Source organism: Bos mutus, chromosome 16 (assembly GCF_027580195.1).
Source record: "Bos mutus isolate GX-2022 chromosome 16, NWIPB_WYAK_1.1, whole genome shotgun sequence".
Lineage (NCBI taxonomy): Eukaryota > Metazoa > Chordata > Mammalia > Artiodactyla > Bovidae > Bos > Bos mutus.
Genome location: NC_091632.1, coordinates 43,010,009 through 43,026,148, shown reverse-complemented (window position 1 = coordinate 43,026,148; position 16,140 = coordinate 43,010,009). Strand labels below are relative to the sequence as shown.

General features: G+C 45.0%; 1 protein-coding gene across 4 annotated transcripts in view; it reads right to left on the bottom strand.

The window, feature by feature from the left end:
* The window catches only part of PEX14 (peroxisomal biogenesis factor 14), a 144,730-nt gene that overhangs the window by 90,855 nt on the left and 37,735 nt on the right, over window positions 1-16,140 (bottom strand). For all 4 annotated transcript variants that reach the window (XM_005892721.3, XM_070385228.1, XM_070385229.1 and 1 more), the window contains exon 3: window positions 2,737-2,821. In XM_005892721.3, the coding sequence (XP_005892783.1) occupies window positions 2,737-2,821 (85 nt within the window). The remainder of the gene's footprint in view (window positions 1-2,736; window positions 2,822-16,140) is intronic.

The window sequence follows — 16,140 nt, the reverse complement described above, 5'->3', positions numbered from 1 at the left end:
TTTCTATATTAAGTATTAAATAATATTAAAAGAAAAACAAAATTGGATTTGCCTTTTCGGGAAAGAGATGTTTATTAAAAAAAGAGAAAGTCAAGATTATAATTCAAGACAGGGCTCCACTGCAATTCCCTGAAGTGACATTTGCTAGGAAAGCCAAGACTACAGTAGCTGTGAGCTCCCCAAACCCAGCGCTCCAACCCTGCACTGCAGCGAGTCCTGTGGGAGACAGGACTGGAGGAAGCCAGGACCTTGGTCCCTCCCCTCCAGACGCACTCCCGGCCCCCAAAGACCAGAGAGCCAACCCCCTTTCCTTCTCAACTACTGTTAGGGACAGGGCACACGCTCACTCCTTTATAAGATCCCCTCCTCCCTCACCCCATCAGAGATGGTACCAAGCTCTGTGAACGTGATCTGTGTACACCTGACCCTGAGAACGGGAAATGTGAAAAGTGAAGTTTAAATCCACAGAGGGCTCTTCTTCCCCAGATGCCCATCAAACCTTGGAATTCTCTGCCCAGAAAAGGTCCTGCCAGAACTTACTCTATTGGGATTCAACTTGGAAATAGATAATTACTGACTGAAGCAGCATTTTAGACGATAATGGAGGTGGGTGATTAAGTCCTCGGACTCCAGTTTAAGTGCGGGGTAAACTCTCTTTGGAAGAAAGGTAGGATGCCTCTCTGGTTTCCTGCGGCCTAACATTCTAAAAACTCTAAACCACAGTCAGGATCGAGAAGGAATTCCGCCCACAACAAATACTCATCTCCTCCAGGTCTTCGCTCACATGTCAACCTCCCTGAGGGACACCTGCTAATCACCCCAGTGAGAAGCACAATCCATTCCCACACGGCACCAGCTCCTTCCAGCCCACCACCCAGGCACTCCTCTCCATGGAACTTGCCATCTGATAAACCACGTTTTGTCTCTTCTTTTGCTGTCTGCCTTCCCCTGGTAGAACTCAAGCTCTGAGAGGGCAGGGGTTTTGTCTGTTCTATTCTCAGCACAGGGCAAACACTCTGAGCTAAATTAATTAAATGATGGTCGTTGGTTTTTAAAGGAGCAACAAATGATAGTTGTACAGGACAGTTTTCTACAGTAATTATTAGCCGACCAAGTCAAAAGAAGTATTATTTGGCCCAGACTTTCTCTCTCTCTCTCTTTTCTCTCCCTCTCCCAGTCAGGGATTTATTAAAATTAAACAGATTAGATGGAGCTCCTGATACTCAAACTGCTCAGCAAAGCCTGCAGTGGGGAAGTGCCGAGCAAACACCAGAGACATTTGTCTCTAAATTGCTCTAAATACCTTCTGCAAATGAAATTCTAGCCCAGCTGCGTTTGAGAGAAAATGAGGAATAACTGGTCATTGTCAGTGGAGGAGAAGATCAGGCAGTTATAATATTGCACAATATACTGGGCAAAGGATCTCTTGGCAACTATGGATTTTGTCTCAGGTTACCCCGGGTAATAAGCACAGCTTTTAGGCTCAGCTTTCCCCAGCTTCAATGCTTTGATGAGAGAGCTGAAACCCCTGAGCTTTTATGATTAATTACTCCCCATAGGTACACATATTTCAAGGAAAAACTCTTTTACAGCATGATGGCTGTGGAGTGGAAGGGCCAACCAGTGCACTCCAAATTTTAATAATCTCCTACTGTTGGGGGTGGGGGGAACCAGGATGCCACCAGGAAGTGCCCCTCATCAGCTCAATCACAGACAGGGATCGGCCCTGAGGCTGCCTCTAAACAGCTGCCTGTGAATGAAACACTTGGGCTGATCACGCCCTAACCCTGCGAGCGCAGCCCTGGGACCCGGTTTTACATGGTCCGAAGCATCACTTCAGTGGGATACCATGGAGCAGACCTAGGAAACACCACCAAGCCATGCCCTCTTCCGTTTCAGCCACTAATGATTTAAGCTAAAAACCCAGAATTTTGAGACCAACATTCCAGTTCCTTAAAGAGTCTTGTTTGGGCTGAGAAGGGGCAGGGAGAGCAGAGATAACTCACTTCCCCTCATACACAGTGTTTAAGGGCCTTTAAACAACTTCCTAGCTTTCCAGAAAATTAGACATGCAAAGAATGAAAAGAATGCAAAGTATCTAATTTCTTTGATAGGGTTTTTTTTAAATATATATTTCACAAAAAAAGAAACATATCTTAAATTTCAATAAAACCAAAAGAGATTCTGTCTGCTTCAGACAATATTGAATTTGTCAAGATCCATTTAATCCCTGCTTACAGAAATACCATAAAACTAGTAATTTACCACTTCAATCTGTAAATCAGACTGACCCCAGGCTTGACCTTAACCTGACCTTGTTTAGTCATCTCATTTCCTTGGTCCTTCATTCATCTCTTTCTTCCTCATTCTTTACTGACTGACTTCATAACCTAAGGCCAGTCTTTCTGCAGCCACGGCCATGATCAGAAGAACAGAACACAGGGCAGGAGTCCTCCCCAGTCTTCTCCCTGGGCCTCTTCTGCTGCTGAACACAGCTGATGCCAGGCTGCCCTGGGCCAACTTGTTGGCCTTACATCTAGAGCTCAATTACCTGAATCTTCACATCTCTGCTCTACTGTAAGAAAAAAAGCATGCATTCCCACTGGGGGCCTCCCTCACCCCCACTCCCACACCAGTGGGGCAGTTGCAGGAGATCTTCATCAGTACAACAGCTGCTGTCCGCCCGTCCCAGCCCCTCTCTGTAGGCCACTGGGCACGGCCACGGGGAACCTGTACCTTTCTTCTTAAGGAACGCTCTCCTGGTTGCAAGTGGGCTCTGGCGGACCCGAGAATTCTGTAGAAACTTCACTGCTGTGGCAATCTGGTAGGGGAGATAAAACAAAGAAGAGGAGGAAACGTCAACAGTCTACATTTCAAAATTAAGAATCCTACACGTTTACCCCAGGCCCATAGAAATAAGCGCAATACTGGGGTCAAACTAACCGGTTATTTCTCACATGTAAAATCTGCTTAAATAAAAGACTCGGTTGGTTCCCTACCATGACTGGGTTCCTATATCTGGTTCTATCAAATCTAATCCCCTCAGCCCAGCTTTTAAGACCCCCAATAATCATTACCTGTTCTCCCTGTTCGAGCTGATTCTTCACACTCCTCAGCAGGGAGCCCTCTCTGGCCACACTTACCCATGTCGCTCCATTTGTGTCCATGCTACGCCCTTTTTTCTAGAAGGCCTTCCCTTCCAGCCTCTACCAGTGTAAACACTGCACACGCAGCAGCAGCCCAGGCTTGCTATAGGCTGTTCTAACTCTTCGAAGTCTTCCCTGAATAAGCAAGCCATCTCTGATCTCCTCATTCTCTTCAAATCTTTGGTGCAGCTGGTGAGTGCCATATAGCTGAAGACACGAGTCTACTGTCTTCTAATGTTCAGGCTGCCTCCCCAGCCACACTGTTAGCATCTGAAGGGAAGAGACCAGGCTGCCTCCCCAGCCACACTGTTAGCATCTGAAGGGAAGAGACCAGGCTGCCTCCCCAGCCACACTGTTAGCATCTGAAGGGAAGAGACCAGGCTGCCTCTACAGAACCAGGCAAAGCAGTGAGCATCCACTGGCTGGGAAGACTTAGGTAAGTCACAGCCACTCACACTTGTCTCTCTTATGCAATGGAGCCAAATTCTAAAGAGCCTTCAAAGCACAAAGTTTAGGGTTTCATGGCTAAAAGCTGACAGACTAAAACATTATCTACCTACCTCTGGAAATAATATTATTTAAAGAAATCTACGCATCTACAAATGAGCCAAGCAGGGGGTGGAAGGAAAACTATGGATGGTATTAACCTTCAAATTACTTAGTGCACACAAAGCGTGTGCCTGCACACCACCTGTCTGCTCTCCACCCCTGACACTAGTCTGATGGGTGGGAAATGCCAACCTGCCCCCATAGGAAAGGGGCCACTGTAAATGACTGGCATTATTGATCTCATCAGAACCAAAAGAATCACTTAGTTTCCAGGTACAGGTAAAGTCAACAGACCCTGAAGTTTGCTCATAAGTTGTTGAAAGAAAAAATTTCTAAGGGGCCAAATGTAAGGAAGTTTTCTAAGATTTTTCAAACTAAGGCAGCAATTGAACAGAGATTCAAACAGAAAGTACTGTGACTACAAATGGAATACAAGCTACAAATATCTTCTTCATATTTTATACGAACTTCATCATGGGACCAGATACACCTCTTTGGTAACAAAAGATAAGAGGATAAATCAGAAAGGAAAAAAAAAAATTCAGGGCAAACCCCTGATGTATTTCCCCTGTGATCCCTCCACAGGAGGCTTGCATCAGACACTCTCCCCCAAGGATGAAGTCAGGTATCCCCAACTCCCAAATTTGGACCTGTCAGCGATAAGACACAGGAGCATTCCTTAAGGATAATTAGAATCTGTCCAACACTGTGAACACTTTAACTACCATCATGAACTGCAGTGATAACCAATCGGTCCTGGATGAAAGAGAAATCGATGCTTAGGATTCTAGAACCCCAAAACTACATACTCACTCCCAAGCCCCTCAGGTTGCATCCAAATAGAGAAAAATCTGACAAACATCATTAAAATGGCTGCATTCTTATGAAGAGATGGGACAGGGGAAGAAAGAAGAGAGAAAAGGGAAACAGAATGGAGTGAAGGAGGGAGACGAGGAGGAGGAGGGGGTGATGGATGAGCAGAGGAGATGGAACAGAAAAGAAGGCAAAAAGAAAAGGAAAGCAGCTAAGAGCCAGGAGGAAGTGGCGAAGGAGAAAAACAGGAAGAGAGGCTGGCCTTGGACTAGGTGGACAGTTGCACCATCCCAGGCCCCATGGGCTCAAGGCCCATCTGCCCAGATCAGGTGTCTTAGGGTTAATTGTTCTTCACCTGGAGGAAAAAAACACACCTTCAACATACAAGTCAAGAACACCATTTGTATATGTTGTAGGCTCCACACACCCTGGGATGGATCCCAGGTATCAGAGGAACTGTGGGCAGGCAGGTCTTAAGCCAGAGATGCCAACGGCACAGCTCCTGACGTTCACCGGTAGAAGCATAAACCTTTCCTTCATCCTTCCAAAATTTTCCATGACAGAGAAAGATAACAGAATCCCACCACTAAAACGCACAGGTTTCACCTTGCTTTTTTAATACAGTCCTTGGTATATGCATTTCTGGTCAGAGAGCAAAGTTCTGATGGGTTTAATGGTGCACTCAATGCAGTGCTTGGCGCATTCCATCAATTTTTTTTTTAAAAATTGCATCTCTTATTTCTTTAAATACATTAATCAGCCTGGTGTAGGCAAAACGGATCCATCGGACAATGCAATAAACATGAATTATCATCTATCCAACACGCATAATGGCTTAAAAATACATAATAGCAGGTGTAGTTTAAATGATTAGTTATTACACCTGTGGTGGGTCTGATTCAATTGGGGAAAATCATCTTTAATAGGTTAAAAGGTTTAGATCACCATGCTTTCCTTAAAGTGGCTGCAGAGAGGGAATGATGGAGTGCTCTGTCATTAGTAATTCATTTAAGAAAAACGTGGGGGATACAGCAAAGAACAGCATAAACGGGAGAATCCAATTTAAACATCAGGTAAAGTAGAAAACACCTTTTAAAAAAGCAAGATAAATGAATTTGGAAGGGAGGTGAAATTGACATATTTATTTTAACGGGAATTTGACAAAGTCCCGGCACACTTCAAACTTGCAAAAAATATGAACAATTTCTTTTAAAGTTCCCATTCACTAATTTCGAGCCATATAAAATAATACTGCCAAACACCTACATAAAGTATATCTGGGGCTTGTTTATGTCCCTCTTGATCTTTGTAGGAAAATGCAGGCGACAGGCAAATCGCATATTTAACAGCACCGGTATCACTACACCAGATGCAAAATATAAAGCATCCGAACTAACAGCTTCAACATAATGGGCTTTAGAAGAAAGATACCCAGATAAGCAGCTCCATCCATGTAAGCTGGACATACAGGAATGCCTCTCCTTTCACTAGCTATTTCTCCAGCTACTCTTCACTCTTCTCCTCTCTCCTCATAAGGACCTGGCACTTCAACAAGGTGGGGAAGAGCCCGTCCAACACAGAATTTTACAAGCCCTATGATTCACACATAGATGGTAGAAGATTTCTCCAAACCTTCCCCCATAATGCAAAGGTTTGAAGACGCCTAGATAACGGACGCTGTCCTCAGTTTGCATCTTTCATTCGACTATTGGTGGACACTTTTCATTAACTTCACAGAGCAGTTCAAGGGCTCTTCCCTTGGCGGAGGTCGGACAGACACAACACCCTTTTGTCGGATGAAATGACGGGGTGCCTGCAGCCTGTCCTGTATTATCGTCTGATTTTCTAATTAGGAGATGAATGTGACTATTCATGGGTTATATTTGTGCCCAACTAAATTACATAAATTCAGGCCAAACCTTCCGCCTCAATGTCACAGATGTAAAACGGAGGCGGGAACGTTACTGCGCCCGGTGTAGGAGTGCAGCAAGCCAGGGAGAATCCCGGTGAAAAGCTCCGATGGCGTCATGGAAATCACTTGCTGCTGAGTCCCTCAGAGACACGGAACTGGCCCTCCTTTCCCCTTCTCTTGCACCCCGAGCATTCTTAATGAGCGCAAGGCAGATTACCAGTACCTGGTCTCATAAAAATAAAGATGACAAACTCAGAAGGAAACAGAAGCAAAGTTTCTCATCACCCCATTCCTGTGACCCGATGCTCTGTGTCCCACCCTCCCTCTCTCAAAAAGCAAAACAAAACCATCCTGTCACCATCGACTCTGCAATTTTAGGAAAGTTTGATGATTTTACTCTGTTCATCACATAAAGCTAGAGATAAAACCCGGGTGCAAAGAGGAGGAGCAAATTCTTGCCTTGGCAGTGGGTCCACTGGAGTGACTGCCAGCAGCCCAGGGAAAAAGAGGGAACTTCAGATTGAAAAACACCTTTGGATCCAAGATGATTGGCCAATTGAGAGAGATTTGTGTGTGAGAGACCAGGATTTGTAACTGTATAAATCAATGGAATACAGTATACTCAGGGACTATCTACAATGAACTATGTGCTGTTAAATGCGCTGTGTAGGGTAAGTAATCCCTGGTGAGAAGCAGCGAGGTTCCTGACAGTCCTCACTGAAGCGATGCTTCCTAGATGCTTTCCACTCTCCTACAAAAGATCTGCACACTATCATCTTCAGAACGCACGCAGTATTTTCTGCACATGGAGGAAGGGAGAACAGAGCTTGCCTAACAATGAACCTGGGGTTGGAGGGAGCCTGAGCACTCTGCACCTGACATGTGAACCTGATGTGCTGTCTCCAGTGACACTTACTTGGAATGTCACCAACTTTTGCACTCCTGTGTGCAACACGCACATCTATCTCCTAAAAATGTGAGCATTCATTAGCCATTTTAAAATATTAAAAATAGTCTAAAATTAATGACACTAACAACCAAAGCCAAGTCCTTTTTCACCCAGAGAGATCACAACTAGAGGGCAAGAGAAAATGATCGACAGGCGGACTTAAAACCCCATTCCAACACTGCAGCGCTACACATGCACGGCTCAGAAGATTAAATTGCCTGCGAAAGGTTCCTATGCGCGTACTCTAAAGTAGATAGATACCCCGAATCCTGTTAACAAGCATTAGACCAAAGCCAACTCAAGGTTTTACAAGAAGTGACTGGGAAAGCCGGGCAGTGCCTAGAATGAGAGAACCCTCTTCAAATGGAAACACTGCATTTTAGTAAGAAATCAGTACTCTGTCAGGAGTTCCTTGACAAATATGGTCATCGGTGGCACAAGGAAATAGTTGCAAAGCAGCTGTTAATCAGAGGAACACATCGTAGAACGCTGATGCTAGCACTCGTGAAAAAATGCAACGGGCTAATTATGAAGCCATATATCTCACTAAAGAGGCCGTGTTCCTTGAGATTCCAGGCAGAGCGCTCTCAGATCCAGGGTCCTAGGACAACATAATTCTGGTTTTCTGCATCCAGAAGCCTCTCTGACCTACAGCTAAGGGTCCTGAGCAGGCTCACTGCTCTCACTTCTCCGCACTCTCTTTTCCAGCAGGGAACAGGCTGGGGAGTTGGGGAGGCAACCAGCCCGGAAACAGGGGTATCCCCCAACCACATTCCAAGATGCTGCACAAATACAGCTCCTAAACCAGAGTAAGAGAAAAATCTAGGAGCATGCAAAAAAGACACGTTGGAATCACCCTTCTAATGTGGCAGGAGAGCACGTGTGTGAGAGCAGCAGTCAAAAAGAGCCGCCCCCAGCCTCCAAAACTAAAGGAGGAAAAAGGAGCAACAGCAGCAATAAAACGGAATATAAAGACTGCCACGTTTGAAATCGCCAAGGGAGAGAGGGAGCCTGGCGAGGAGCTGCTCTTAGGATGTGAAATGCAACTCAGGGAGGCCGAGGGTCTAGCGGGCAGGTAAGAGAGGAAAGTTAATATGCAGAGGAAGGCTCGGTCAGCCAAAATTCAATACGATCCTATGATCCTCCGCAAGGACAAGGAGGCACGAGGCTCCCCGAAACCAGAAGAGTGTGAGTGGGGGGAGGGGTGCCACGACCGCGCGGAGCGGAGCCGCTGGAATGGCAAGAGGGGAATAACCTTGAGCTGGTCGTGGCCGAGGCCACCGCAGCGCGGAGCCAAAGTGCCCCCTAGCCGGGGCCGGCGGGCGCGCAGGCCGAAGGAGGCGGCCGCCCCGCTGCCTCGTGCGAGCCCCGACCAAGTGTTTTCACTCCGGGAAAATGAAATGTTTTGCAAGATGAAACAGAATGAAAATTGAGGTTTTAGGTAATTACTAGTTGGCATTTACATATCACGGGCTGGTTCAACACCTATTCATTTTCCTCTTTTATTTTCAATTTTTTAAAATTGCTCATTAAAAAATGAACAGATGACAGTGACAGGGAAATTTCCCCCCCTCTTTCTCCTTCTCTGAGGGTTACAAAATCGAGAGGTACTTTTCCCCCGTTTATCTACAATTAACACACACATGCAAAGGTACCTTTCGTTTACATGGGGGGTGGGGGGGAGAGGAGAGGGGAAAGTCAACAAAAAGCCAGGAAGTTCAAAAATAAAGACCGAGCTGTACTTGAGCCAGCCTCCAGCACCTGGGTGAGCAGTGCGCCTGCAAGCGCCCCGGCTCTCAAGGAGTTAAAGGAAAGAGCCTCTCTTTCAACTTGGAATTTCCTGCTTTTGTCATTGTGTCCTTCCCATTGTTGACTTGGGTTACAACCCTATACTAATTAAGTCGTGGGCCCTAATTTCCTTTGTTTTACTTTACTCTGTTCTTTTGTTTTTCACATTAAAGAAATAAAAGATCTCTGGTAGGAGTGCACGTGAGTTGACATGATAGAACACAATATGTGTGGAGGCCTATTGTGTAAATCTGCATTTAGGGAATTCCACAGCACGCATTACTGACCTTAGTCTGACTTTAAAAACACTGATATATGCAGTCTTTATGAAAGGTGGCAACGTCATATGCACAATAACTACCCTTCGAATGAAATATCTGTGTTTAAATTTTTTTTCTTGGCCCTAGTTAAAAATATTGCATGAACTGCTTGTCAGAATGTTGGTGGTTTTGTTATTTTATTAAATTAGTTCTTCCACAAATGTATGTGGAAGGCAACAGGCACTATTTAGTATCAGGTGGAATTGCTGCTGGACAGGGAGGCCTGGCGTGCTGCAATTCATGGGGTCGCAAAGAGTCGGACACGACTGAGCAACTGAACTGAATTGAACTGAGAGTGATTTTAGGCAAGGGTGACTTGGAAAGTACTCTGGGTGCCAACTTGCAGCGCAAAGGGAGCTGGGGCTCCAGCAGCAGAGCTGACACACAGAGTTGCCAGTGTGGAGGGCGACTGGAACCACGCCACAGAAAGCGAGGTAGTACACACGCTCGCTCTGAGGAAAATAAAAACCTCTGTTTTCTGGGATGACGAGATCAAAGTTCCTTCTTAGGAAAGGCTGAGAAGGAAAAGGGTTCTCTCCTTGGGGAGAAAGAAAAGCAAATTTAAATGCCTGTCCCCACGCATCCCCACCTGAATTTAGAGAGCAGCCCCTCTAATTTTTGATGCAACCAACAAAGCAGTTACCCAAAGAGGAGAGAAAAAAAGGTTGACATTTGCCTTTTCCTTGGCTTTGAAAATCCAACTGGCAGCAAATTGTTTGAAGTCTTGTTTAGAGAGGAAACCGTAATAGTCTCCATACTGAAAAGAGGAGGAAAATGCCATTATACACGGATCACGGTAGCAGTGACCTCAGCAGAGAAGGCAAAACGAGCTGGCTCTGAGTCGGAGCGTTGGCCGGCGTGCCAGAACAGTGAAAAAGGCTTGTGTGTGCCAGCGACGGGTGGCAAGCTTTGGGTGCTCAGTCCCAGGAGATACCGAGAAAAGGCAAAGAGTTCAATTTCCTCACATGTTGTCTTTCAGCAGCTCTTGACTGCTCCTTCTTCCGGTTTCCCTTGCTGTTTTTTCCATATTCTTCTAATTCCCCTGTACTGTTAAAGAGGAAGCAGAGAGCACCCAGGCTTCATGTTGTAAAATTAATGAAGGTGTCAAGCTGTTGAGTTGAATCACTCCAAAGGAATGTAATGACTCAGTGTCCAAGATGCTCCTGAAGAGGACTGTGAGCTCACTCGGTGGCAGTGGCTGGTGACTCCAACACTAAAAATATGTGGCTCCCAGCGCTTTGGCACCTTCCTAACGACACTGCTGCCTCTATTTTCTAGTACCTTTCTCCCCACCACAAGTTGTATCTGATGCTTTCCAAAGGTTACTTCTAAACGCCAGCACCTTCGTGTGCTCAGCAGATAGAACCTCAGTTCCCACTTCTTTTGAAGTCGGGCCAGATGGACCCTGGTGTGAAGCTCTCTCTAGTCATGCGCTACTGAGAAGTGGGATGATCAGGAAGGGGGCAAAGAGAGGTTGCATCATGGACAGTGACACCTTTGGGCATCGAGCCATCACTGGGGGTGAGACGCTGACTAGGTAACCACCAGGTGGTGCAGGACAAGGTCCCTGCATGATCGCTAAGCACCTTCTGCTCTGAGAGCAACAAGATGGGCCCCTGGATTCCAAGAAAGATGAGCTCTGGATCAGGAAATGCTGTCGCGCATCACCCTCCACACAGCACAAAACTGAAACTTTGAGGAGTCGCTAAATGGCACTCCTACCAGACATCCTACAAGGAAACTGAAGAAAGACAATTTTTCATTTTTTAACATGTTAAAAATGTTAAACATGTTTAAATGTTAAAAAATAGATTTGAGGACTTCCCTGGTGGTCCAGTGGTTAAGAATTCTGCCTGCTGATGCAGGGGATATAGGTTTGATCTCTGGTCCAGGAAGATTCCACATGCCAAAGGACAACTAAGCCCATGAGCCACAAGTACTGACACCAAATGCCACAACTCCTGAAGCCTGCAGGCTCTGGAGCCTGTGCGCCACAAGAGACGCTACCACAATGAGAAGCCCACACACCTCAACGAGGACTCAGCTCAACCAAAAACAAATAAAGATCTGAAAATCAAAAAAGAAGCAGTCACAGCTTAGAAGCAGTTCGAATCCAAAAAGACAGCAAGAAGTGGAAATGACACGTGGGTAGCCTTAAAATTGTCTTTAGATACCCTGATAAGCAGAAAAAAGTGAACAATTAAGGCTCAGTGGTAAAGAATCAGCTCACCAATGCAAGAGACAGGGGTTTAATCCCTAGGTCGGGAAGAACCTCTGAAGAAGGAAATGGCCACCCACTCCAGTATTCTTGCCTGGAGAATTCCAAGAACAGAGGAGCCTGGTGGGCTACAGTCCATGAGATTGCAAAGAGTTGGATATGACTAAGTGACTGAACAACAACAATCCCAAACTCCCAGTCCATCCTTCCCCACATCTTGGCAATCACAAGTCTGTAAGAACAGTTTTACACTTCTAAATGGCTAAGAAAAACAAAAATCAAAAGAAGTCACGTGCAAATCACATGAACTTCGAATTTCAGTGTCGATGAATAAAATGGTACTGGAACACAGCCATGCTCATTCAGGGGCTTCTCAGGTGGTGCACTGATAACAAATCCACCTGCCAATGCAGGAGACGTGGGTTTGAAGCCTGGGTCAAGAAGATCCTCTGAAGAAAGAAATGGCAACATACTCCAGTACTTTGCCTGGGAAATCCTATGGATAGAGAAGATTGTGGAGGGCTACAGTCCATGGAGTCAGACATGACTGAGCATGCACACACACTAAGACCACCAAATCTTGATTCTTCCTGCTATTATTTTAGATTCTTTTGTGATCTAAGAGAAAAACTAGAAGAGTTCCAAAAGTATGATGCATAAGAGAGAAAGCTGGCACTCAAAAATCTTCAAATTTACAGTAAGATGACAAAAACGGTCAAGTGGAATCAGCTCCTCTCAGGGGAAAGCTGCCCTCTTCACAAGCACAGCGGCCCCTGGAGGGCCCAGGGACAGCCACCCTCCAAGATGGTACAGTCTGGGAACCAGCTCCGGCAGCAAGGGGGGGTGACGGGAGACGTGCCTCACAGCCGTGTGAAATAAGTTGACGGCCAGTTCAACTGTCTAAGAAGGGGTATCTAACATAGGCCACGTGGCTCCAGATGACTTCAGGAGTAACTTGTCCACACAATGAGGGTAGCACAGAGAGCAAGACAAGCCACGCCCCTGACGTGGATGAGTGAGTCACCGTATTTCACACAGCTTTCAGAGGCACTGAGATAAAGACCACAGGACTGATTCTTGTACCCATGGTCAGATTTGTACCCTCAGACTGTCTTTAGCACCAAGATGCAAATCTGGAAGAGAATCTGAATCAAGAGACTTCCCTGGTTGCCCAGTGATTAAGACTCCACCTTCCAATGCAGGGGTTAGGGATTCCATCCCTGGTTAGGGAACTAAGATCCCATGTACTGAATGGTGTGGTCAAAAATGGAAAGTAAATAAATACTTTTTAAAAAGAGAGAGAGAGACAGAGAGGTACCAGTCTAGTTGCCTCCTCTGACAAAACCAATTTAGAAATTTTTAGCTCAGCAAAGAAATCCGTAGCACACAGAAGGAATTAAATGGTAATCACTGTGGCTCTGAACTGTTCAGTAACCTTTCACTAAACACCATAAACAACCACAGCTTGCAACAAACAAACACACCTTCAAAAAAATAAATGATTCTGCAGAGGCCTATTATTAATAGACAGACACCAGAGCCATCTCGGCCATGACGGTCTCCTACCTCTAATGGGAAGATAAAAAGGAAAGTCTTCCTGTCCTACCTCTGATGCTCTTAGCAATCTCAGTCATCTAAAATGCCATGTATTTTACTTACAATTAATGCAAGATTTAACCAGTTCTCACCATCAAGAGATCAGTTCTATTGAGCACCCTCCTTCTCCTCTAGATCAATGGCAACTCATTTCTAAGTCCTTCCCACTCTGTCTGGGGAACAGAGAGGAAGGATTAAGAATCACCATCTTGCTGTGCAATCTTCTTGATTCTCCGCACCTAACTCATGCTAGGGTGAGAGACTAAAATCACAAAAATCCCTACATCTCCTCAATTTGGCCAGAGTCCTGAGACGTCGCTCATCGTTTTCTGTTCACTGTCCTTTCTCTCTCTTCTTGCCTGTTTAAACACATGGACACAGAGTTATTAACTTTTACAGGAAAACCAAATAAAATAATGTCGAAGCAAAAACGCGGTGATGTCAGGCTGCAGCTAGCACCATTCATTTGTGGGAATCTGATTAGCGCTCGAGTGGCAGCGCTACCTGGAAAAGTGCTCACAATCAAATAAAAAAATGATACCAAAACATTAACCTGATGGCTAAAAACTCCACATTTAAACAGTTAAAGTAATAAAGGAGCTTTTATTGAGTATTTTTTATATTTCATTATGCCCCAAATTGACGAGGACTCCCGGATACATTTTCTAGAGTTTTGGTTCCTTAAATCAAATGCTCTCTTGGACTTTTTTTTTTTTTTAAACTGAAAGGAAACAGCATTTCTTGTAAATCTGAATGAAAGGATTAAAGCTTCTCCTACAGTATCAATATCAGCGGTGAGTGCAAACACAGCCAAACACTGCAACAAACAGAAGCCTTTTTTGATTTATGTACTTTAATTCTCAACCTGCCCACAGCCAGCAAAGTATTTTCCTATACAAACCCTCTATTTCCCCATTCATACCCATTCTGCTCAAAGATGGCTGGGAACAGAAGGTGGCAGACAGGCAGGCCAGAAAGTGGGCCGGAAACCTGCGCCCGGAGTCCAGTCCTGATGTGCACGTGTCCTTGAACCAGGCCCCTCACACCCCGCTCTGTGCCTCGGATTCCTTCATTTCTATAAAAGGGCTTGAATAGATGGCCTTCTGGACCCTCTAAGCCACATCATTTTATAATTTCCAAGTTGATCCCATCAGGCAGCCTACCTAGGCCAGGGACATGGGTGAGGGTCAGGGACCAGACCCAGAGCTATTCTGGAGCTATTCCGGAGCTCAGCTCTCCAATCTCATCCAGCCAGAAATAGGAGAAAGCCAACAAAGATGGGGAAGGGAGAAGACATTGTTGCTGCCAAAAAAAGAAATAAATTACATATACATTACACATAGCAAAGCTCTATTCACACTACTTACTATCTATTTCATACAGAAGCTTAGTTACCTGGTGTCCAAATCACAGAAGATTAAAAACTGCAAATGAGAAAGGAGAATCAAGCCAGACAGCCAAGAAATACTCGCAGAACAAAGACAAGATAGTGAAAAAAGCCTAGCAACAAATGTCAGGAGAGACTTGTCTATAAAAAGCAAACAGAAAACTCAAAAAGTTATCAGTCCGGGGTCATTTGGCATAGGCGGAGTCATTCAGAGGAGGAGCGAATACACAACAGATCTGTATTTCAACAGGTTTGGAAAACAGCTACACTTAAAATACAATATAAACATTTACATCTAAAATGATGATACTGAGTCATCAGGATTAAATTATAGTCTTAGATACTCTACCTTATAAAGTGAGAGAAAGCATATAACCCATTTTAATTCCAGTTAAAAGTTTTACATGTTTTGTTTTCATATGGCTCTCAATGGGCATCTAAACAGTGTGGCTGCCCAGAATGACTTATTCCAAGAGGGTGGCAGAGAGGGTAGTTTTCCTGAACTGAACAAAAACAGTTTTCATTCAAGTAAGAGTAAGAAATAGGAAGCCAAAGATTAAATAAGCTGAAGCTCCAACACTCTGGCAACCTGATGCAAAGATCCAACTCATTGGAAAAGACCCTGATGCTGGGAAAGATAGAGGCAGGAGGAGAAGGGGACGACAGAGGATGAGATGGCTGGATGGCACCATCGACTCAATGGACATGAGCTCGAGCAAGCTCTAGGAGATGGTGAAGGACAGGGCAGCCTGGAGCGCTGCAGTCCGTGGGGTTGCAAAGAGTCAGACACAACTCAGCAACTGAACAAGTTACTAACCTTCACTGAGTCTACACAGAACAACAGGCACTTAAAAAACCAAGAACAACAAGCAAAGATGTTGTTTTTGCAGTTACAATCTTGGACAAGGACAGCCATCTGGTCCCATACATGACCTAGGACTTCCGTCTTCAACAACCTTGACACATGACTAGCAAGCCTCCATTAGAATGCTTATAACGAACAGAGAACTCACTCTCTTAAAAGACTGTCAATTCCTTTTCAGGAGTCCTTCTTGAAACGGAGCTGAAATCTACTTTCCTGAACCTTCTATCCACTGACCCTAGTTTTCTGCTGGAGAATAATACTAACTGATCTACTTTTTGAGACAATGCTGGATGAGGAAGGAGGAGAGGCCTATGTCTCTTGGCTATCTTTTATATAAAAGCATTTCCCTTACTCTGCTTATTAACTAAATGTGAACACCCGTTTCACTACATAACAGGTTCACAAATTCTGCTCTTAAGCCCGGTAAGAGCAGCCTTGCCCTTTCTGGGAGAGCCAAGGCTACACCTGTAATGTCAGAATGCATTAACAGTAATAAAGGCCACAGTAATGCAAGAGACGACTTCATACAGACGTCATTCCAGAATGGCTAAATTCAATCAAATATGGCAGTGCTTCCTACAATGCTATGCTCGCCAG